The 24,155-nt window shown below is 41.1% G+C and overlaps 1 protein-coding gene across 5 annotated transcripts in view; it reads left to right on the forward strand.

Annotated features, from left to right (window-relative positions):
- TTC7A (tetratricopeptide repeat domain 7A) overlaps positions 1 to 24,155 on the forward strand; it is a 172,435-nt gene that overhangs the window by 19,150 nt on the left and 129,130 nt on the right. For all 5 annotated transcript variants that reach the window (XM_056356842.1, XM_056356841.1, XM_056356840.1 and 2 more), the window contains 5 exons: positions 6,977 to 7,055; positions 10,271 to 10,431; positions 10,877 to 10,940; positions 20,977 to 21,114; positions 21,522 to 21,605. In XM_056356842.1, coding sequence (XP_056212817.1) covers positions 6,977 to 7,055; positions 10,271 to 10,431; positions 10,877 to 10,940; positions 20,977 to 21,114; positions 21,522 to 21,605 — 526 coding nt within the window. The remainder of the gene's footprint in view (positions 1 to 6,976; positions 7,056 to 10,270; positions 10,432 to 10,876; positions 10,941 to 20,976; positions 21,115 to 21,521; positions 21,606 to 24,155) is intronic.

Raw genomic sequence — 24,155 nt, forward strand, 5'->3', positions numbered from 1 at the left:
AGAGAATGTGTGCAGAACAGCGCTGCTCCAGATTTTATGTTGCGCCTCTGAAATACAGCTCCCAGTGAACCTTGAAAGGGCAAGGCAAGTTGGTGTCTGCAAGCCTACAGTGAGTTTCACCTGAAAAAAAACCTTCCCATGAACAATAAAAAAGGCATTGCAAATGCCGACTTCCAAAGGCCATTGGTGAGGGCACACTGTTCCCTAAACCAGGCCATGTCTTCAAAACATGATCAACTCTTAACTGATGGAGAGATTGCTATTTAGGAAAAGTGTCTATTCAACATATATAAACAGTACTTGCAAGAATCCATCTTTTCCTAGTCCTGTTCTTGCATCATATTATCCCATTTGTTCTCAAGGACTTGTAAACTGAATTTCTCACAGCTCAGTGTAATACTTCTGGTCAAAGTTCTATAAACTTTTTTTAAGCAAACCATCATTGAAAGTATTTTATTTGGTTGGGTTTTACCTTCATCTCCAGTCAAAGATACTTTCTGTCATATTCTTCACTCTTCCTTTTCCTGACAAGTAAAATGGAGAAGAAAACGAAAAGTGAGGGCAGATTTGAAAGGAAGAAAACTGGGGCGGGGGGAGAATCCTAGCAAAAAATCAGTTTAAATTTTTCTGTAGAAAATTGATACCATTTTTTGATCCTGTTGGAGGAGAAGTTGCTTCTTGTTAAGGGACTTTTTTCTAGTTTTTTATTCCCTAAGTATGACTTTAAATGCAACTGTGATTAGCCTCTGTTCCCCATTCTTTCATTAAAAGCCTGCATGTACAGTGAACCATACTTGTAAGCCTATCCATGAGAGGTGCCTTCAAGAAAGCCTTGCTTAACCCAAAAGTTTACAAATACACAAAGCCCAAATGTTGTAAAGTGACCCCTTTAGTCAGGTGAGTACAAGTTTATGTGTAAGGAGAGTATGGACTTAGACTGATACTACACCTTATATACCTGAGCAGTAAGGGACAAGTATGTGGTTTTCTGGGGTGAGTTGGTGTTGACCAGCTGTGGCACAAGCGTGTGCTTTCCTACCCTTTCGCCTTTCTCATGGTGAGCAAAAAGCTCAGGTCTTGCCAGTAAGCTCATTAACTATGTGATAAAATAAAATGTCATTTAGAACATATGGCACTGATGTCCTCTAGGCACCTTTTGAATATCAAACTCATGTTCATTTTATTCAGCGACATTTTAATTCAGTCTTCATCAGTTCAATATATCCAGTGGGTTGTTTTAGCTGTTACTGTGGGCCCTGCTTGCTCCCTTCCCATGTTAGTTTATTGACAGCCTTTAAAAGAAAAAATCCAAAACAGACCCCCCCACACCACAAAATCCAGTAAACAAACTCCACAAAAAACCCTACGGGAAAACAATTTGGAATTAAAATACATGTGTGAATTAAGCAGCGCTTTGTTGCAGCAATTCGGCTTATAATCAATCAGCTGCAAAATATTCTCTGTAGCTGTCTCCTGATAAAGGAGCATCTGGTTGGTGTGATGGAGCTCCCGTGGCTGGGGTGGGAGTGGAGCCCCAAGGGCTCGCCTCGCCTCCTCCGGTGCGAGTGACAGACACCAGCCGGGGGAACGCGAAGGTCCGGTGGGGCAGGAGGGAGCCGGGTGGGACTTCGCGGCCTGTCTCTGCCCCCCCGCTGGCGGTCATGTGCGGTGTCTGCCACGAGAGGGCGTCAGCGGCATTGGGATATGTTAAGGAAAGAGGCGGGAAGTGGGAAGAAGCTTTTTGGGATGCTTCATGTGTATAATAAATTTCTCCACCCAATATTGATCAGCTCAAAGAAATGCTTTTGTTCTCCTTATTGCTTCCAGCATGTCCAGGTAGGAAATAAGCCTTGGATGATGAATGCTTAAGCTGGCAGGGGGGTAGGTCCTATCAGGTGGATTGTCCTTCCCCAGAGGTATGTGTACAAAAGAAATAGTGAGTACTTTATTCTTGTCTCGCCAGGCGGAAGAGCTGAGGGATATGAGTGGTGTTGTGCTTTTGTTCCTGCTGGCAGGAACAGGCATGCATCTCTTGGAGCATTCTCGGGAATGTCCTTTTCTCTTGCAGTGTGCAGCGGAAAGAAGGCACCAGTACAAAACAAAGGTCCAGTCTCCCTTTGAGATATTGAGCCGCCAGCTGGAAGGACCAGCAAGTCTTGCAGCTGTGGAAGTCCCAGATGCTTTTAATAAGATGTTTACTTAAAAATATTGTGTTGCTGAAGACATGTTGCCTGCAGTTGTTTGCTCTGCTGCATCCCAGGAAAGCTTTCTTTTATTCTTCCAGCGAGCAGTGTTGATGCTGTGCATGCAGAATATAGGCAGGCAGATGCTGTCATACTGTAGGAGGCAGTCACTTGTCTTTTACGTTAGCATCTGCACTGGGTTTTGGGTTTTGTTGTGGATTTTTTTTGATGTGGATATGTGAAGATTGGGCTCATTTCTTACTGCCTTTCTTTTCAGACTTTTGGATAGGTGTTACTACTTTATACTATTACGGATGGGGGCTTTGATCAAGATGTTCTTAGCGTTTTCCTAGGGTAAACAGGCTTGACCTGTGTGAAGTAATGGTTATATGTATGCTGCTCTCTTAATGGCACTTGAAGTATGTGTGGAGTTTCACAGGCAAGACAAAGTCAGAGGTTTCTAGAGGATGTGGTTGGTTTTGGAAGCTCCAGATGGGACGCATTTGAAGAAAATTAATTTCTGAAAAATAAATAGTAAGCATTTATTAGAAATTGGATTTCCTTATGGTCCCTCCAGTTAGGACCTATATTACTTTGGAAAACCCTGATGAAAATAAAAGGAGGGAAAGCTTACAACATTTTTTCTCTTCTCCTGTCAGTTTTCTAGAGTGCTCAGTCCCTTTTTGAAATTTTGTAGGCTTCTGTTGCAAGGGCGATTTGAAAGAGTAACTTCATGTATGTGTTGTTTTACAGTAGAATCTAATGTCCTGCCTCCCTTTGTACAGTCTCTGCCAGACTGTTTGTGTTTTCTGAGGAATTTATGTGGGCTTGCTTGTCATTTATCTCCTCTTCAGTCCTCTCAGTCTAGCACCTTATCCAGGACACTGCAGCTGGTAATTTGGGATTGAGTCTTATTGCCTGCTGGATGGATCTAGATAAGTGCTAATCTTTTGTTTTGTGTTATCGTTGTTTGGTGGGGTTTCTTTGAGCACCCCACTTCTGTTAGACCGGCTGCTATTAAGGAAATGATGTGCTTTGTTGGAGTTACTTGTCTTGTGTCTTCATTCATAGGAATCTGAGAAACTGATGCTTACTTCTTCAGGTGCATTTTGGCCTGTGCATGAACAGCTGTTTAAGGAGAGACTGGATTTTTAGAAATCTGGACAAGACACAAAGATGCAAAAGGAGCTGGACAGTGGCAGTGGTGTTGCTGCTATTTGTGTGTTTTGGATACCGCTCTCCCCTGGAGAGGTGGCTCTGCAAACTTCCATGTGGACATCTCAAGATGGTCTCTCCCATCTGTTAGTGGCTAATGGTTTTAACAGTTAATGAGTGTGGATAAAAACATGATCTTCTGGTGCCCGTGTTGTTCAGGGACTCTCTTTGCAGACGGTCCACTCTAGTTCATTACCAATATTTTTCCCAGCAATTTGCATAGAAAACAGTGTATTTATTTTCTTGTATCTTAAAATTTTGTGCAGTGTTAACCAAACAATATGACATAAATGTGATACAACTGCTTTGATTCATGAATGGTAATTAATTACCCTGTATTGATAGGGTACTTGTACAAACAAAGTGTACTTTGGTGCCAAGCTGGACTGACTGGACAAGGTGCTTTTTAAAGTCACAGTTTGTGCTTGTGGTTTTCTGTGTTCATCATTATTAGATTAGCTGTAATTGAGTCCTAAACCACATTTCATCATGTTCTTTTTTTTTAAATGCCTCTCTTGTCATTTTTGTGGCTAAAACTGAAGCAGTTACTGAGCATGTGCTTTTCCCTTCCTATTCTTCCTCTTTTTTTTTTTTTTTTCTGGCACCTTAGCAGCGCAATAGGGGCCTATGGACTCTTCCAACTCGTTTAATTTCCATGGTCTGATGTTCACTTATGATGCTGTGGCTTCAGGCAGCAGTACCTGGGATTTCCAGATAGTCTTCTGTCCAAATCCTGCAGAGGCTCAAGATGGCTTAGTTTCTGATGTAGACAAAATCAAATGGATTCTCCACGGATTGCTAGAGGCTTTATGTTTGCATCCTTATCAGCTCATGTACATACATGTAGTTGTGTTCAAACACATGTTCTTCTTTTTTTTTTTTATTTTCTTCAGGTCCTAATTTTAAAAAAAACCTCAAGTGCGCATTTAGTATGTGAAGGACATCTATTAATGGAACAGTAAGTTCCTTACCATTATGAGTAGAGCAATTCATATGCTTAAAATGAAATGTGTGCTCAGATGGCCTCCTGGCTTGGAGCAGTAGAGTAGAAAGACTTCTGTAGTGAGGTATGTTTGCAGACTGCTGGCAGGTGTCCTCAGTCTCCTGTCATGGCTCAATAACGTTCAATAAAGCTCAAAATGTAAAAGCTGCCAAACAAAATTCTCAGTCCTGTAGAACTGGTATTGTTGTCAGATGCTTTGCACATCTCAGAGTTGAGAGCTCGGAGCAGGAGCCGGTGCTCTCTGAGAGAGCTTGATCACACAAGCACCTGTCTGGAGTGTGGCGAGTGCTGGGTGCTCCTCTTGTGCTTCTACCTTCTGTTGAAGGTACTCATAGAGATCTGTCATGCAGTTCATGGTTTCAACCCTGACTGCTTGCAGATGGGCAGCAATTTGCCATTTGTTCTTTCATTCTCTTCAATGTGTAAGTATTCCTTCCCTTTCCTCTACCCTTCCTCCCCACAGAGCAAGGTGTTTATGCCATGAAGCTTAACTTGGTTTATGGCCTTGTCTAAAAAGTGGAACTGAAATGGTGCTCCCATTCTCTGGGAACAAAACTGTCTCTTTAGTGTGTTCTCTTGGGTTTCTGTCTCTTAAGTATGTGCCAAATGTGGAATTAATTGACTTTGCAAGTGGTCACTAATCTTTCTGATGCGCGTTAGAGGAATTCATTGGTACCTTATTAAGACAAACAGCATTATCCTAACAAGAAATCTAAACATACGGATTTCTTAAAATATTGTATAACTGTTATATGCCACAACTCATCTGTTCAGCCTTTTAAGGAGCCCAAGGAAGAGGAAGCACAGGAAACTCCAGTAGTTTTCAGTAACTGAGGAGTGCAGCTGGGCAGGTGCGTTTTGTTTAGATGGAGGAATTTCTTGATTTTGACTTTCTGATAATACATAGCATGTGAACTATCCTGTTCACAGGATTTCGTGTGACTACTCGTGTACATAAATATCACCATGTGCTTTATTGCTTTCCTCAGTTTAAGGTCCAGAGCTGCATCTTTGTGGGTATATTCTTTCCTAGACACACAGAAAAGCACCTGGTGTGTTGGCCCTGTAGCTGGAGAGCTTGCTGAAGCATTAGAGTCCAGCTTAAAAAAAACTTACTTCCCTTGATAAATTCAAAGCACGTCTTTTGTGTAAGAGAGAAAGTGGCGGGGAAAAAAGACAGCCAGCCTCTGACTTTCTCTACAGGGGCAAGTCTCCAGTGTTTTCGCTCTTGACTTACATCGTTGCTTGCCAGTAGATTGCCCACAATTAGGTAATCTACAGGTTACCTGAAGGTTTAAAATGTTGGGATGAATATTGATTGGAAGTAGGACCACAGGCATTTTGCATTCTGTGACTTGCTGACCATAAGCTTTAGGGCAGCATTTTATGTAGCTGATATTTATGATGAACATGATCAAGTTTTATCCTTCCCAGCATGCACTACCCCACTCCACCCCCAATTATTATTTTTTTAAAATTATTTCTTCAAATGTTTGCCATTGATTCTGGAGTGTAAGGAGGTTTGCGGCGCATGAAGGTGAGTACAAGCGCAGTCTGTACTGCTTATCTGCAAAATTTAATCAGATTGACAGAAAAGGTTGTTATGTTTTGTGGTGCTTTTAGGTTTTTTTTAATGAAGTCTAGATTTTGTCTGCACAGAAAATTCTCCTGGAATAGGCTGAAGTGACAGTTACTGTACCAGTACAACTGCTTATCTGGTTGCCTTTATTTCAGTACAGCATTGCTCCTTTTCTGTTAGCTTGTATTTCTTTAGGTAGCTTCCACCCTGCAATGAAAATGAGCTAAACTATTTTGTAGTTAACTGTAGTGGTAGAATCATGTCCTTAACCTTGAAGAGCTTATAGGCTGCAAGTGTGTTAAGTAGTATGTCCAATGTTTAATCTTTCCTCTCTGCGTCTGTCTTAGTGCTCAGACACGTGATTAAGATACCATTTGGCAATTAGTCTGCTTTGTTCATGGTGTATGCAAAATAAAGTGATTTCCCGCCCCCTCCCCCCCCCGCAAGTCTAACCACCTTTTAGTGCAGGTTAAGCCGTGCTTGCAGACAGATACTACAACTTAGCCACCTGATAATAAACTGTTTAAACCACTGTAATTTCATCATGTCTGGACCATCAGACACAAGGCATTTAAGCACCACCTAAAAGCAGCCATCATTTAAAAGCATCATGTAGGCTTAATATAATTCAAACAAGTACAATCTGTGTGTACGAAGAGGAGATGTGGATGCTCTTGAGAAGAAGCATCTGCTTTATAAAGATGAGCTATGAAAGGCTTCCAAATGTCCCCTCTGTTAGTCAAATGTGAATGTGATCTTCTCTTAGGAAGCCATCTGGAGTAGGCATGCTACAGTCGCTGCCTTACTCAGTGCCATTGTCCTGTCTGTGCCTCGGAGTGACTTGTCTTGCTACTGCACACTCGCTATTAGTGGTTGTTTCATGGGTTTGTTTGAATGTCAAATTTGTTGCCAAGCTTTGGCACATCATAAAAATATATTTTGTCTCCAATGTTTTTCAGGTTTTTAATGTGGTTTTTTTTCCTGCCTTCCCCACAGAAATATCGTGAAAGGAATGAGGAGTCTGCGAGAAATACTACGGACTGTGGAAACAAAAGCCACTCAGACCTTCAAAATGGTAAGAGGAATGGGAGATGGGTAGGTGGGGTAATCTGCTATGCAGGAATTGTGTGTTTATTGACCAATGTAGTAGGACAAAAATGTATTTGTCCTCACCTGATTGATTGCTGCATTTTTTATTTTTTTTTCCTTTTTTTGGAAGTGATGTGTCAAGTGATGCACTTAATTCAGACTGACCTGCCCAACTGAAACCTCCAAGCCTTCAGACCTGGACATGTGGATTGCTTTTGATTTCTCTTTTTTTTTTTTTTTTTTTTTTTTAATTTTAGTGCATTTTCTAGCCCTGGTAGAAATAGGGATGTATTTAGCTTAACGGTGATGCTCTCAGGTGGTAATGTCTTGTTTTCTTTCTCACTGTTCATTGTGTGCATGCACACCTTTCGCATGTTCGTGTAGAAGCATTAAGTACTTCTGGGTTTTGCAACAAGCAGTGCTTTTTTAGACTCACTTCAGTGGTGTTCCTGTAAAACTCCCTTCGGGACAGTACAGAGTGATTTTAAACTTTGTTTTTATTTCTTTTGTTGGTTATCCTGAGAGCCTCTGGTAAAGAAAGCATGGAGAAAGTTATTTATGTGCCTGTTCAACAACTTAGACCTTTAACTGGTTCTTCCCTGTGTCCCCTTTAAGAGATCTTATCCTGAGGTTGCTCAGGAGGTGATGAGGTCAACAGCATGGAGAATAGCAGTCTTGAAAACATGAATGAAACCTCTGCAGCCTAAAAGCATTGATGTTGATATGACTAAACTTGTTTTGTGCTTGATTCAGCTTTGTGTTTTCTGTAATTCTAGAGAAGTTCAGCAAGGGAGGTGGGCGTGGGTTTGCATAGCATTTTGGATATGAAGAGTGCCACGTTCCAATGGATGGACTGTATGACTAGCTCACGTGCAAATGCAGAGCTAAAATGAAAATGCAAGCAGAAAGTGTATCCTGGGTGCTTTTTTTGCCTAGATTCCTCACGTATGTGTAGTCTGGAACTTTTGTTCTGTATATTAATCTTCTTGTTGCCTTGTATGTTGAATTGAGAATACAGATGCATATGGAAGTGTGTGCAGGGGATTAGAAGATGTGACTTAAATAACTGTGACACTCAAATGGTTGCATCCTTTTCCAGACTGAGATCAGGGTTCAGGGTTTTTTTCTTGCTTGCCTGTTTTATTATTTTGCTGAAATTAGTCTAACCATCTGCTGTTCCTATACCATGACAGAACATGGCACTCATGGTCCTGTCCCTGTGCAACTGGGGAGAGCTGTACAACCCCTGGAGGATTTATCCCTAAGGGGAAATCTGAAGGTGTTAATCCAATAGTTTTTCCTGGGATTTCTATTTTACTGGAAGTTGCATTTGCATTTTCTTGTTTTTAGAGAGCTGTCAAGAGGGCAAAGGGAGGAACGTGCTTAATTAAACAAGTTTTTCAAGCATGAAAGTGAAATACATGTTGGGTTTTTTTCCTAATTTGTGGGATCACAGTGTTCTTCAAGCATAATGATGCTTTTTTTTTTAGCCAAAGGCAGTAATAACATAAATCAAAGTCTTGGCCTGTTCTGGTTTGTTTGGTCTTACTCAAAACAAGAGTGAAGCTAATTTACACAGCTACTGTACTGTATGTTAAAATCAAAGACATTAAAAGTATTTGGTGCTTGCCTTTTGAAAGGCTTATCACAAACTGTACTCCTACTTCTGTGTGAACCAGTAGAGGTCTTTCTGTTGCTGGCATAGTGTTTTCCCCTCCCCCCTAAGACTGTAGGAAAAAATATAGGAGAGTTGGCTCCTCAGGGTAAAACTGACTAAATAATGACACACTGAGACGATAAAATAATACTGGCTAATGTTGCAGGGCCCCAGGCCATTTTGCTCATGGTTATTGCTATAAAAAGCATAGAAAAGCCTAGTTAGAAAAAGAAGGCTCTCTGTAACTTGTCAGTAGGAGTGCATGGAAGGTCTTTGGGTTTTCACGGAGTGTTATGTGGCAGTATTTCTCTGAGACACCATCCTGCACTCAAATCGCTTTGCTGTTTGCTAGGTACATCTATGAAACCTCCCTTTCTGGTGTTTAAGAAACAGCGCACACTACTGTGGCTGCATTTTAGACTAATTCAGTGAATTTGTATGTGGTGAGGTAGATGAAAATAAAGTTCCTGTTACCAGATTCAGAAAAATAACTTTTTCTTTGATGCAAGGTTCTTTAACCTCAGTGTGATTTATTTGGTCCTACAGATGTCGTACCTTAAGTGGAATAATGCTTCAGTTTATCAATCATACCTATCCTGGTATTTAAAAGAACATTAGTTTTGGTGGCCTTGTAACACATCTGAAGGTGTAAATTACATGTAAAAACCCCATACACAATAGTAATTTCCAGAATGTCCAGTCAAGTTCCAGAATAATATTTACAAGTAATAGGACAGAAGGGCTGAAGTTTCAGCCTGCCTCTGTTCTGTGCAGTATTTACTTCACAGCTTACAATGCTGTGCTGCTTAGAATTCATGGAAGATACCACCCAGTTTGATATCTCCATGCTTGTTTGCATGTTTGCCTATTTACAGTGCAAAAAATTAGAGATTTGGTGGGTGGGTAACAAGGACAAATGCCAAAGATAGTTTTGCACCGGCAAGTTAACTTGCTTCCTTTTGGGCCCAGCTTGCCAGCTATGCTTATGAACCAGAAAGCAAATATTTAAGGATCCTCAGCCACTCGATGTTCAAAAAAGTGCATGTGATGTGGCTGTCTCAACACAAAGTTCCTAACCCATTTCTCTCCTCCCTCCATTATTGCAACAAAAAGAGATGCAGTACCCAGATGAAGCTGTAAAATGCCGCAGGAAGAGCGGTATAAACAGATAACGGGTTGATCTTTTAAACCTAATACAAAAGTAGCTCTGGACTGAGACTTGCATACAAGATTCTGAGGCTGACAATGTTGTGAAGTGACATTATACTCCAACTGTGAGATTGTCTCAGCAGTCCATGTGGCCATTGGTGATCTTCATTTACCAAAACGCCCCTTGCTGTCAGGCCTTGTTGATACTTTTTTCCTACAGCATTGCGAAAAGATATGTAAGTGCAAAAGGCTGGCCTTCTCAGAAGAGGGAAGAAACTGCCACTGCTGTAGACTTTTTAGCAGCTTTTTAGGTGGAACGTGGGGAGGGGTGAATTTTTTGTGTTGGAGAAGGCTTAACTGATATATTTTTTTTCTGTACTGTTCACTATCTCTAGACTGCAGCCAAACAGCTAGCCCAAGTACTTCTCCATTCCCTCAGTGAAGACTGTTACTGGAGCCCTTTATCTGATCCGCTTCCTGAGTTCATGAACAAGGAAGATCAGTCTTACATTAGCAATCTTCTTTGTCGGAGGCCCGAGCTGTACACGGAAGAGAAGTAAGCATTCTTTTTTTATTTTAGTTTACTGGCAGGAGGAAGGAGAGTGTTTGAATACTCTTCAGTACTGCTAATTGTGTCACTGATTCATGTCATGGTTTTGTGTGTTCTTGTGTTTAACTTCCCATCAAAAGCCCCGCTGGAAAAATAAAACATTAAACCTGGAGTGCTTGATTTTTTAATTTTTTTTTTTCCCAGGAAGGAGGAAAATCCAGTCAAATAGCTGTCTTTGCTATGAAATGGAAATAATCTATTTATGGTTCAGTATAGCTCATCTAGGATATATTGCAGAGCTTTTAATTGTGTGAACCCGCAAAAGAAGGTATTGCCTGGCAAATGAATTATGCATGACATGTTTCAAGTTACTGCTCCTCTTGTGAAATGAGAGAGAGGCTGACAGGATAACTCTTGACCTTCCTCAGAAAAATGTGTTCTGTCTTTTCAGTGCATACTGCCCTCAAGACAACGTAGAAGAGGCTCTTCTTCTCCTCTTAATCAGTGAATCCATGGTAAGCCAAAAATGAGTTTGTAATACTAATAGCACAAAGGAATAGCTAGTGTTTCCGTGTCAAGTCTTTTGGTTGGTTTTGTTTACAGAGTCTTCCCTAGATAAACAGAAGCAAGGATTTGACCACTGAACAGGGAATGCTATTTATTTCTTTGCTAGTGACATCACTTTTATTAAATGGAATGTTAGCGAGGGGGTTTGGGAATTGTCAAGAACAGTAAGCGACTGCATTCACCATAGCTGTATGCAGGTTCTGACATTGAGATACATTGTCTGTAGACAGATGTTTCCATTCAAAACATCTGTGTGGATTTATGGATCAAGAATGAGAGGCAGGGAGCCTTGCCTAAAGCCAGGCATGAGGGTGGTACTCACTGTTTGGCATTTTCAGGGTACAACGTCCTGCTTATATTCCTTAGTCTGCAGGGATAATATTTTAGCTGTGGCAGTCCTGAATGATCTTTGGCAGTTTGTGAATTCTGATGATACAGGGAGTTTTGTCACATGCAGAAACACCCATAATGAACTGCAGTGAAATAATTAGATTTCTTCTATTTATAACATCAGTTGCTTTAAAAAAATCCCTTTAAGAGGAAGGGAAAAAGGTGGAGAAAAACAACTGCATGGAAAACTGCATGGTAACCCGTGATCGTTTTCATGTTCTGAGATGATGCAAATATTCAGAAAATGTGTAAGGAATATTTTCTGAAAACGTAAGAAAAGTTACTTTCCTTTAAATACTGGGTGGTCACTTGTAGCTCAAAGGTGAGACTTGAAAACCTTGGAGCATCAGTGACCCTCTTGGGAATTTTCAAACGGTTTTCAGACAAGTTGAAAAGAAGTACTGTGGAAATTTTGTTTTGTTTTTTGTCATCTGATTCTTCTGGCTCAAGTCCTTCCTCTTTCCTGCAAACTTCTTCAGAACATGGCATTTTAATACTGTTTGCTTTCAGAATTTGGGGAAAGTATGAAGAGGCAGAACCACCCCAAAATATTAAATTGCCTTAAAAATCACGTACATCAGAGTGTTACTTTGTGGTTTCCCGTGCTTTCTAGATTAAGCCTCTACAGTACATCTGCTTTGTGTTTCCAAGGGCTTTGCTGCAGTTAAAGGGCTTTTCATAATCAGAAGTGGAGACTCCAGGAGCAAGGGCTTGTAGAATACCACATGTGCTTCTATTAAAATCAGGAGAACTTGTGTCAGCATGGCTTGTCAGGGCTGATGCAAGTGGGAGGAGGACCAGGGGTCTGCAGCCCCAGCGACAGTACTGGCTGCTTCAGTTTTCTGGGACAGAGCTTGTAGTCAGAAAGGCCTTGTGGGGCCTTGAACTCTATAATCTTGTTCTGCTGAGGGGAATGAAAGTTATCCCTGTTTTATCCAATAGTGTATAAAATGGTTAAATAGTCCCATAAGTTATGGATGAAGCAGTGTGAAAATACTGTTGATAGGAACTGGACTGCTGTGCTGACTTCAAGGTTAAATAAGTAAGCTTGTGTTTGCTTAAGTGCTGTCTTCTATATATGGGAACTTTCTGGAGGTAGGTGCAAGGCATTTTGATCTGCTGCATATAAAGCACTTAAATAATCAAAGACCCTGTAGCCAAGTACTGCAGGAACCATAGTTGTCTCTGATTTTTGGGAAATGGAACATCTGAGCCTTCCTGTTGCATTAGCAATAGGCTTGCCATGAGTGTATTGTTTTAAGAAAAGTACAGGACAAGTGTATGTAGAAATACATCTGTGTATAGAAATACACTTGGGAACCACAGGAATGTGCTTCCTAAACGAAGGAGCAGAGGGAGCAACCTGATTCTTACATATGTTTGCAATCCATAAATATTTTCCTGTGGTTTTACTATTATGGTACTAAGAAGGGGAAGTTTTATTTAATTAGTTATATGAGACATCTTTGGTGTCAGCTAGTGAGTTTCTCATGTAGAGGTTGGTTTGTTTGAAACTTTTTGGTTTATTTTTTAAAACTTGCTGAAGCTTATGGAAAATGAGTTAACAAGAAGCAGATTTCCAGTTGAGATCTCCCTAATGATATAATGTTAACAATTGAATAAAACTTATTTCCTTCCTGGAGAGAGCGTTAATGGCAAGTGATAAAAGTTTGAGGCAAGTAAGCAACATAGTAGATGTTCCTAGATTGTGGCTGGATTAGGCGTTCTTTCAGTATTTGCAGTTATGAACCCCTTAAAACAGAAGTGTACAATTAGGTTGGCTTGCTGGGAGCTCTCCAGCTTCTCTGACACATTGATTGCTCTGTCACAGCAAAATTCACCAGAAAGGTACTTTTCCTGTCTGATTTTTAAAAAGACAAACGAGCAACCATGCCATTATAACTCTTTTGCAGGACAGTAAAGCCAAACAGCTGCTCCACATGCCTGTTCCTGAATTTTGACACTCCAAAATGGGCTCAAGGGGAACAGAATTGGAGGGAGGGAGGTCAGAAGATTTGTCAGCACGTGGAGGAGACACAGAGAAAAGATGGACTGGGGAGGAACATAAATCATCAGAGAACCTCAAAGTAAATATGTGATAAATTTGATGAAAAGGAGACATGGTAGCTTTTTCAAGAAGTACACATCTGGAACACCTTTCTGCTGCACCAAGCCATACAGAGAGACTAGTGCTAGGTAGTTTGCTGCTGAAATTTTTCTGTCTTGCCTTCCTAAAGTGAAGCTAACATCTACTTCTCCAGGTTCTGTGTGACTCCCCATAAGATGTTAACAGGGGTTATGAGAACTGTTCCTGTAAGGGGGAAAAGGAGAAAAGAAATCGCTTCTAAGGTGTTGTGAGCCAGACCCTACAGTCCAGCAAGCCTTCTCTGGCTCTTGTGGTGTTGGGTTCTGGTTTGCGATGCTGCCCCAGCTTTTCTTCATATCCCTTTACCTTGCGTTGGAAGGGAGCCACTCTGCATGTTCTAGTGGGATGAAGTATCTTCTAAGGGGGTAATTAAGGGTTCCTTCAGTGTTTCACTCACTCTGTCTCAGAGCCTAAGTACGTGAAAGTTTTTCAGATGGCCAAATAATATGGTAGCCTCTTTCATACTTTCGAGATGCTTCTGTGGGTATATTAACACTTACAGTTAAAGCTTGGTGCCCATTTCCTCCTGGCGCTCTCCTGAGTTGCCTCTTGTGTTCATTCTGTCCCATTGAAAATGGGAACCAATTTTCATAATCTAAGGCATCTCAGCAAACAATGACAAGCATCCCAGTTGTTGAGTTTGGCAAGTGTTCCTCCTGCATACCAACTGCTATTTAGTCATGGTGGTTGGCTGTGGAGTTCTCATGAAGGAATCTAGTGAAACAAATCAGGCAGCCTGAAGATTACCACAGTTAGGGCTGTCTTTAGCAGGGCTTGTAGCCTCCTGGCTGAATTCTCATTCTTTATGCATAGCCTGAGTTATGGTATGGATGGGCTGTGTTTGTGAGGGGGAATGCTCTCCTTCATACTAAGGAGAATGCCAGCTGGTGACAGCCTTTACAAGATCAGGCTGTGGTAGAATGATGTGTTCCTATCACATGTTGGAAAAAATGGACTTGCCTATTTTTAACCTGCTAGTTCTCTTATTGAATTTAACCCATCAAAACCAGTGACACTGTGTGTGTGTGGGGAGAACTGAGGACATATTGTGACCTGCTGCAGTGTGGTTTCTCTGCATCGTGCTGCCAGTGGGAGCGGCGCTGGTTCTGCCATCAGGGACTCTGGTACTTTGTGCTTCAGGGCGTAGGCAGGGGAGGTTTGGCAGGACTAACCCTTAGCTGCAGTTTTGTTTATTTTAGTAGCCATTCTCAGGAGTATTCTGAGCTGACTGCACTGTCCCTTAAAATTAGCCAGAAGTTTCTTAGAGCCAGGAACAGAACACTTTCTGTTACTTTTTGTGTTTACTTTTGAGGTGGTTAAGAAAGAAAAAGTTCTTTATTTGCACTTAGAAACCTTCCTTTCTTGAATCTGAGGTCCAACATACTGTCTAAAATTCAGTCTGGGATTCTGGCTGATGCAGTCCACCAAACATACCAGGTAACATGGATTATTTTTTTTTGGCTCTGTGTTCACATCACTCATACTGGAAATGAAGCTCCTTGTATCCAAAACTAATAAATTCTGTGCCTGTGTAACAAAGATTAGAAATGTCATCCTCATCTCTGATTTGAATCCCTAAAGGATATTTGACCTTGGAGAGCCTGAGAGCACAGGACAGATGGTGAGGGGGAAAGTAAGATACTGGGACTTGTCCGGTTCTTTTTACTGGTGAGAGCAAACTCATGGCTGTAAGCATGCCTGTAATGGAATAAGATTAGACCCATGTATTTTTAAGCACAGTAATTAAAATCTGTTAGTTCTGCAGTTCCTAGCTTTATAAAATAATACTGTCCAACAAATGGGTTGGCAAAGGAGAAGAATCTCTTGTTGCTTTTGTAGGGTTTTGTGTTGTTATTTTTTTTAATGACACCAAGCCCAGTGATGATACAACAGCTGGACAATCATCGTGAGTATTTTCTTGAGGGCTATTAGACTATGGCTGCTGAAAGAGACAACTGGGGACAGGATTGCCTGCTCTGTTGCTTCCTGCCAAATCACGGCTGTGCACTTACAATAGCAAATCCGACTGTCTAATTGGTCTGCAAGGCAAAGCTATGTGTTTGGGACCTGCAAAGATGGACTGCAGGATTTTTCTAGTGGAAAATACACCACCTCTGTTAATTACCTCTTGAATAAATAGTTCTAATGTGAGTTGCTGGAGTCAGGGTAGAAAGCTTTTTTTCCTCTGCTTTGCAGTAGCAAGTCTTGTTTCCAAACTTGCAAGGACGATGCAAATTCTTGAAGATAGCTTTCTAAAGGCAGAATACTGATATCAAATATACAATTTTATTACCAAAGAGAGTATCTATAAACAAACTTCCTTACTTTCTCAGTCTCCCTTTCTTTTATTTAGTATTGTTGGGCTGTTTAGTTGGGGGGTGCGGGGATGTTTGTCTGTCTTGCTTTCAGTGATGTTTCCGAATTCGTTCTGCTACAGTAAGAGACATTAAAATATACCTGGCGAGAGATAAAATATAGCTATATGGTCAGAGCTGATAACCAATAATAATGGGCTATTTTGATGAGACATCTGAATGGGGTACCAGTAACTTGTGATCTGTTGCTTACCAGAAATGAGACAGATGCCACACAGTTCACAAGGGGGTGAGCTTCCATTTGCTGGGCTTCTGGCCTCAAGTGAAGCGAGTTGCAGTATCTCTGTAAGAGGCATTTCGGGAGTGGCTGGGATATGGTATTTCCTCCCTGTTCCACCTGCTTACCATTTTCACAGCAGCTTTGCAGTCAACCGTGAATATTTTCTTTGTATATGTTAGTGAGGGGGACGTTCTAGTGCTTTTTAGAGATCATCAGTAACTTGGGTGGAAAGTCCAAGGCCTCTTACATGTGAATGGGCCCTTGACATTGCAAAGGATTCATTTATTTTTTTGGCAGTACAGGCAAAGCAGCCAGAATGGAGACCCAAAGGATATGGGCTAACTATTTCCCAGCTGCTAGCAGTAGAGGCATCAATTGCATAATTTCAAAAGCTTGTTGTCAATCTTACACACATAGCATTTGTTTTTCTCTCTTAATGCTAGTATTGAATCACACCAATTACATTATTACAGTACACTGTGTAAAACATGCTGCCGTTCTGTATAGATGGGTTGCAGTGGATCTGGCAATTATGTCTATTATGAAAAGACACAAGTTGAACGTTAGAATGCCCATGAATTAGGGGGCAGGCAGCAGGCACTCATTAAAGATTTTAATTGCTTTCTTTTTCTTCTTTGGAAAAAAAGCAGGGGGAGCCATGTTTCAAAGTGAGCAATTAAAGGATACTTCATAGCTAATTGCTGTGAGAAGGGGCTGCTACGTGGAATATGCTCTATTGTAATTCATGTGATTGCTTGACATTTTATTAAGAAGCACATCATTGTACTGTGGTAAAATTTAATTTTCTGCAGCGTAACTGTGTGCGTAATAACTGCTGAAGTAATGGCTGTTTGGATTTGCTATGGCTCTTTTCCTTTCTACATGTAATAAACATGCCATAAATAAGCTGTAATTATCAGGGTCATTGATGTACAGCAAATCCTCCATGGACAGGTGGCTTATCTAGTTTGCAGGTAAGTGTATTGTGTATGTGGATAGGAAAGCACAAGCTGTCAGTAGCTCAGCAGGGTCATTGGTTAAATTGCAGAGCCCCAGAAAGGCAGATCTCTTCGCTGCTTTCAGAGCCAGCATGGGTCTGAAGGTCCCGTATTGTTGTATTGCTGCAGTTTGGAGCCAGACCTAAAAAGCCCTGCTGAACCCCAATGCTGTGGCCAGCCAGGTTGAACACCTAAGCTGGGCTTCAAGCATGATACAGAGAGATTATAATGCAGAGTGCTGGGTTGGCTTGAGGGTACCAGCCTGTGCTGGAGGAGCCTTTTGGATGTGTGTGGCCTGCAGAACGGGCTGTGTCCCTGGGCTGCGGAACGGGAGAGCTGAAAGTGTGCTTTGTCTTGTATGGTGCACAGTCTGTGCTGAGTGCAGGATGTGGTTTATCTTCGCAAATAGGATTGGTGTCATGTCTGAGCCACCTGTACGCACAGCTAATTGTGTCAAATGCACCCCAAAATACACAAATGCGATGCATCTCTGGGTTGCTCCATTACCTAAGAGTACCTCAAACAAGGGGCATTGACTGTATGTTTTTGCTCTGTGTAATGCAAGTTACACTAACTCCTGATGGTGAAACTCCTGTTGGTAGCATTAGTGACCTTCTCCATCCCACACAAGAGCCTTGAACAGAGGTTCTCTTCTTTTAATGGTGTGACTCACCATCTCTCTCAATCCTGCTTGTGTGCTGTGAGGCATGGCTGTGTGACCATGGGAACAGCTTAAAGGGAAGAGTCACGCTGGGGGTGTTGAAAATGTATTTGTAGCTATGTTTTACTGCTGCTTATAGTGGAGGAGGACAAAGTGATGTGGTAGGACAAATTGGAATTGCTGCTGATATTATTGATACACTGTTTGGAGATCGGTGTTCTACAAATAACCCTTTTTCCATTGGTGTTCAGGAAAATTACTTGTCTGAAACAACATAAACACAAGTATTGAAAAGATGTTGGTATAAATGGCTTAGAACTTACATATTCTCAAATGCAAAATGAAGTATCTCTCTTGGTATGTTTCAGTAAGTAAAATTCCCAATCCAACAGCATCACTGTATGCTTTGTTGCAGTAACTGTACAACTATTTTGCATCTATACTTAATAGCAACTGTCAGGATTTCTCACTGCCAAACTGAAGCTTACAAAACCAAATAGTTAAAGAGAAAAAAATTGGTTAATGGTGATCTGGGTCATGGCACACTTGCTTCTGTGAGGGGCAGACAACAAACATGCCAGTTTCCCTGGGTGGGTTTCAAGCAATAGTGATTCACATTCCCTTCTCTGTAACCCTGTATGTAATGCTGCAGTAGTAAATAATACAGTGAGCCTTAGGATGATGATTACGTTATTGTGTTAGACACTCTCCATGTTTTTGCTACTGTTCAGTTTGTTATAAGGCTTGAATGTTTTGGTTTTGTGTTTTTTATCTCTCTGTGATAATGTGGGAACTCCTTGACATTTTTTTTTTTTTTTTGAGCAGCTGGAACTAGCAACTGGCAATAGATTCAGTATTAAAAAAATAGCTGGGATAAAGTGGTGGATGAATTTGCTCAGTGGCAACTTTTATGCGTGCAAGTATAGAGAGATATATTGCAGAGACCTTCTATGGCTTTGAGAGTTGAAAGCTTGAACAAAATAAGCAGGTTTATGACTGTCTTGGAAAGCATATTAGTCGTGCCTATGCATATGTTGTTTTGAGCTGCTGTCTGCTGAAGTAAAGTACAATATCTACAGTATGTTCAGTATGACTGCAATTTTAGAATGTTGCATCCTTGTAATATATCTTATACTTCTGCTTATTGCAGGATTTGGGCATGTTCTTCTCTCTAGTACCGATATCTATTAGCAGATGTTAATGGGCACTCACCAGTTCTGAATAATTTTCTATCTGTGCTAATGCATCAACTTTAAAAATCATAGCTTGGCACTAGATGGGTACTCAGAAAAGCATCAGGTTATAGGTGACTAATGGAAGGCTGATGATGAGATTACAGAGCACGGGGGTGCTATCTCAGTAGCTATTTTCTACAAACAATTGTCATAACAATATAACCGGTGCAGAAAAAATTGTTAATGCTATTGTATATATGTAGGAGGAATCACTCAGCAATAAGGTTCATTCTGTATATGCTTTGCCTTTAACTCTCTGAAGTGGCAATCTCAGAGTTGTTCTGTATATGCCTTTAACTTCTTTTTTCCTTTTAAAGTAGCAGTCTTGGGTTAAATCCAAACAGAGCTTAAACATCTACTTACTACTTTTAATTCCCATTTGTTTAGTTCTGCTAATAAAGAAATTAAATTAAAGAAATAAAGAAGCTGTGCTTCTGTACTCTGGTTGCAGGATTTTCTCTTTGAAGCTGGTTTCATTCTGTCATGCAACCTACTGTTCTGAACTATTTTTTTTTTTAAATCACAAATTATGACTTTTTGCAGTAACATGAGGAAAAAAAATACTTTTATGGCTACAAGAGTCTGTGTAAGTTTATTTGTGCAAACACTAGACTGAGTCTGACCTGTCAGTTTGCCTTTAACTGTAGTTGCCATTTAGCTCTTGGTTGTGATTGTGTTAGTTGTCAGTAATTGTGTTTGCTGTCTCAGCTGGAGGCTGTGATGAAGAGTGCTTGGAACTGGGGCATTACACAGATAATATCATGATGAAACAGCTGCAGCTTAATCATAATGAAATATGCGTGGGCTTTAAGGGCTGCATATTCTGGAAATTTTTATTACACTTAATTCCCGTGTTTAACCTTTTTAGGAAAAAAAATCTCCCTGCAATTAGAGAGAAATAGATGTAAGATTATAGTAGTAAGTATTATAAAATATATCTCATAGCCTTCCTGTTTCAGGGAGAGAGCGTTTTGTTTGTCTTTGCCCCAGGTAAAACTGCTAGCAATCTTCCTAATTTTTCTGATCTTTTAGATGTCTAGACCTGAATGTCTGATGTTGCACCCCTTTCAAGCTGAGGAGCCCAGGGCAGTGTATCTGTGCTATCGGTCAGTGCTAGCGCGATGGCATCCAGCACTGCTTGGTGCAGAGGTTAGCCAGTCTAGGTCCTCTGCGTTTGGAGATCGGAGGGACTTTTCAGTTTACTCTGGGATTGGTATCTCCCTCTGTGCTCAGAAAACAGAGGCTGGGGATCTTTTGGTAAATCTGAGTCTATGGCATATGGTATTTGGGGACATCCCTGCTAATTGCTAGACTGATCATTTTCTGTCAAAAGTAGTTTCTTTGTGATCTAGGCCAAGCAATGCACTGATAGATAATGCAAAATTAACACTTAAAAGATTATTTTTTAAAAAATTACTTCATATTGCGTTGCCCAGACTACTAATTGCATTAAACTGATGACAGGCAAATCTGATTACTAAGGCAACCTGCTCAAATTAAAACATAAAAAAGTAAGTAGCAGAAAAGCACCATGTGTTGTTGAGAAGAAATCAAGTGCAGACACAGAAGATAAAATACGAACCGTGGAAGCAGTTATCACAGTCACAGGCAATTGAAGTAATAAGGAATATGGTTTAAGGATGGCCTTGAATTTCTAATTATTGGGGAAATGGGATCTCGTAGGTCTGTTTCCTAATGCCGTGATTCTGTGAAACAAATCCAGATGAGGTATTCCCAGCAGTTCTGTCTGTATGTACAGCTATCTTCTGGAGTTAGCTTCACGTGGATAAAAAGTAACTCTATTGGAAACACCTTCTTTATGTTGGGATGAGTTAAAAACAAATAATCTCCAGGTGATTGTAAACAAAATGTTACGGATGACGGGTGGAACTTCCTGTGAAGGAGTCGGTTCTCTCTTGCTCTTTTGGGGTCTGATGCTTCATTTGTGTCTGTGCCCAGGCAAACCGGGACGCAGTGATCAGCCGAGCCCCAGACCAGCAGGACGACCGAGCTGTCAGCCTCCGGGATGCTTCTGCAGTCTACGACCTGCTCAGCATCACGCTGGGCAGAAGAGGGCAGTATGTCCTGCTTGCCGAGGTACCTCCTCCCAGCTGCTGCGGAAACTTCCACTTCCCCAGCAAAGCCCCCCTTTGCAGTAACTTGCCGGGGAAGGTGAAAATGAGCCACACTAGCTGGCAATTAGCAGAAACAGCTACAAACCTATGGCAGCACAGGCCAAAAACGTACACAAAACTGTTTGAGACGTTAGATAATTTGTGTGTAGGCACTTGAACAAAGTGGCTGTCATTTGAAGTGATGGTGTATGCTAGCAAGCCCCGTTAACTGAGAAGAAGAAAATGATATCGTTAAAAAAAAAAACAAAACACCTGGGCCACAACAGATTGTTTCCCCTGGTTTGATTACTAAGCCAAGCAACAGTCTTGTGACAAAAGATATTAAAACGAAAAAGAAGTCTGATATTTCTCCCAACATTTATTTCTCAGTGCTTGGAAAGAGCCATGAAGTTTGCGTTTGATGAATTTCACCTCTGGTACCAGCTTGCCTTGTCCATGGTGGCTTGTGGAAAGGTAAGGTTCAAACCGAACTTAGAAAGGGAACTTTTTCGTCTGGCAGACTGTAACTAGCTTACTTGTGTTTTGTGGGGGTAGGTGCCATCAGACAGCTATGTGGAATGACAGCGCTCTCCTTTTAGACTCTGATTGCACTTTGTGATCAAATGTGTGGTATTGAGTACTGTTCTTTCCATGTAGTGTTTGCTTCTCATTATCAAGGAGAAAACAGATTTTGTGCGTAGCTGTGGATTGAAAAGCATTATACAGCTGTTCATTCTCTGCAGTTTCAACAAAAATGTGGTTAATGTAAGAAAGATACTGATGTATAAAACTGTCATCAACTCAGTGTCTTTGGGCAGTTACTTAACCTCTCTTTAAGCTGTGGTTTCTCCATCTGATCAAGGAAATGTTAATTTTTTTTCATAGAGAGCTTGCAAGGATTAATATTTTTTAAGTGCTTGGTGCAAAAGATACTGTAGAAAGAGAAGTGATGTGTGAATATTGGCATGGCCATATGTTTTAGAATAAGCATTTTTTTAAGTTAGTGTAGCATTTGTCAAAGTGACCAGTTAACCCCTGAGATGGCTAAAGTCTGGTTGCAAAAGGTAGGCAGAGGCAGCAGAAGCTTTTCTTTATTAGTCTTCAAAGAGTAGACTTCCTGCAGGAAACATGGATGGTACAGAATTTAGCCTGTTCATTCTGGGGGTCCCCATCTACACTTTTAGGAGGTGTGAGCAAATTAACGCTGTACAGTACTAGACCACTTAATATGGTCCTATATTGTGTGCCCATGGAGTGTAAGGGAATCCACGTGGACCTGGGCAGAGACCACCCACTAGCAGTCATCTGCCAAATGATAACTACTGCCAGCCTTTTATGACTATAAGCTGAGCTGGAAACAGTGGCTTTGACAAGGAAAGGGGAGATGAATATACAGTGGCGTGGTTTTGCAAAGAAGTTATCATCTTGTGATGTATAAACGTCAGCAAAGCTTGGAAGATGTCTGAAGGGATTCCTTCACTTCTGTGAGCACAGGCAAAGCCTTATCTTGGAAGACTGTCAGTTATTATGCGTTACGCTTCAAGAAGATGGCAGAGCAGCAAGAGAAGGTCTAATAAAAACCATCAAGAATGGCTAAGGGTATAGTAAGCAGGACTGTGGAAAGATTGAAAGAATTTTTTTTTTTTTTTTTTTTTTTTTTACCCTAAAGAGAAGAAGAACATCCAAAAGAGAAACAAGTCTTCAAGAGCTCTTAGACAAATTAACCCCTTCTTCTATTGTGGGTAGGACAAGATGTGATGGCTTCCAGTTGCAGCAATACAAATTCATGTTTCTTATTAAGGGGCAAAAAATAAGGATCGTGATACACTGGAAAAAGATTGCCTGTAGAGGTTGTGTGGAGCCTGCATCGCTGGGGATCTGTGGAACACTCTAGACAAATATCAGTCAGCAGTGACCTTACTGTGAGGCACTAGGGGTGTACTTGGTGGGACCTTGCAAACTTTGACTCTGTTCTGGGACTCCAGAGTTGTCTCATAAATCAGCTAGATCTGTTATAATCCAAAGGAGACATCAAAACTTTGACAAAGCATATTAGATCAGCAGGGAGCTGAAGGGAGATGTTTAGTGAGAAAGAGGCTCACAGATTCCTATAGGATTTCAATGCAAGCATTTCAAAATCCCATTCCAAGTATGAAAATGATGGCTAGATTCAATCATGTGTTGGGAAACCTGAAGCTACTGGTGGAATACTTAAACAATGAGCTTGGTGCCATGGCGCTAATTCCTTGGCGCTGGCCTATGTCGAGTTTGGGGTTTACAAGTCAGGTCCAGCTCCCCTTGGCATTCAGCTGGAGTTAGCACGTTTCTGCCCTCTGTGCCTTTGCAAATCCTCTGGATACCTGATCTCTTGATACAGAGAACAACAACTAGATAGTCAATGATGGAAAGGCGCGGTATCTTCCCATAAACACAGGACTTGTCTGGGAACTTCATTGGCTTTACAGGTTGTGTAACCTGTTTCTCAACAGCAAACAATGCTGTAGCTCTAGTGATCTGCCAGGGAGTAAATCTAGATTTTAACTGCGGATGGTTGAGGAGTGTATCCAGAGCGTAATTGTGGTTCAGTCTTAGGTTAGTGTGGAGGAGAGAAACGGGGCCTGATCTTTAGCTTCTAATAATTTCCGTGAGAACGCTGTCCTTGTCCTTATGTGTTTGCATACCTCTTTACCTTCCCTAGAAGTTACTAAATGTTTAATACTTAAGGGGGGAGGGGCGGGAAGAGCAACACAAGTATCTGTATCTCTATAACTCTCCTGTCTTTTGAGATTTTTCAAGTATGTCATGTCTTTTTGCCTGTACTTTAAATATTTACAAGGTAAAATGGCCTGATCTTGCCTATTGTTGTAAAAGCTCTAAATGTTCTGAGCCCTACATGTGTCAGAGGGAGTTCCCTTACCCAACAATCCTATCTGTGCAGTATTTCACTTCTAATCCCAAAGTATTCCTTGACGTTTCCTGTCGTATACTCTGGAATGCGTCATCTTGCTAATGGGAGATGTGGCA

The sequence above is a fragment of the Falco biarmicus genome, chromosome 12, assembly GCF_023638135.1.
Source record: "Falco biarmicus isolate bFalBia1 chromosome 12, bFalBia1.pri, whole genome shotgun sequence".
Classification (NCBI taxonomy): Eukaryota; Metazoa; Chordata; class Aves; order Falconiformes; family Falconidae; genus Falco; species Falco biarmicus.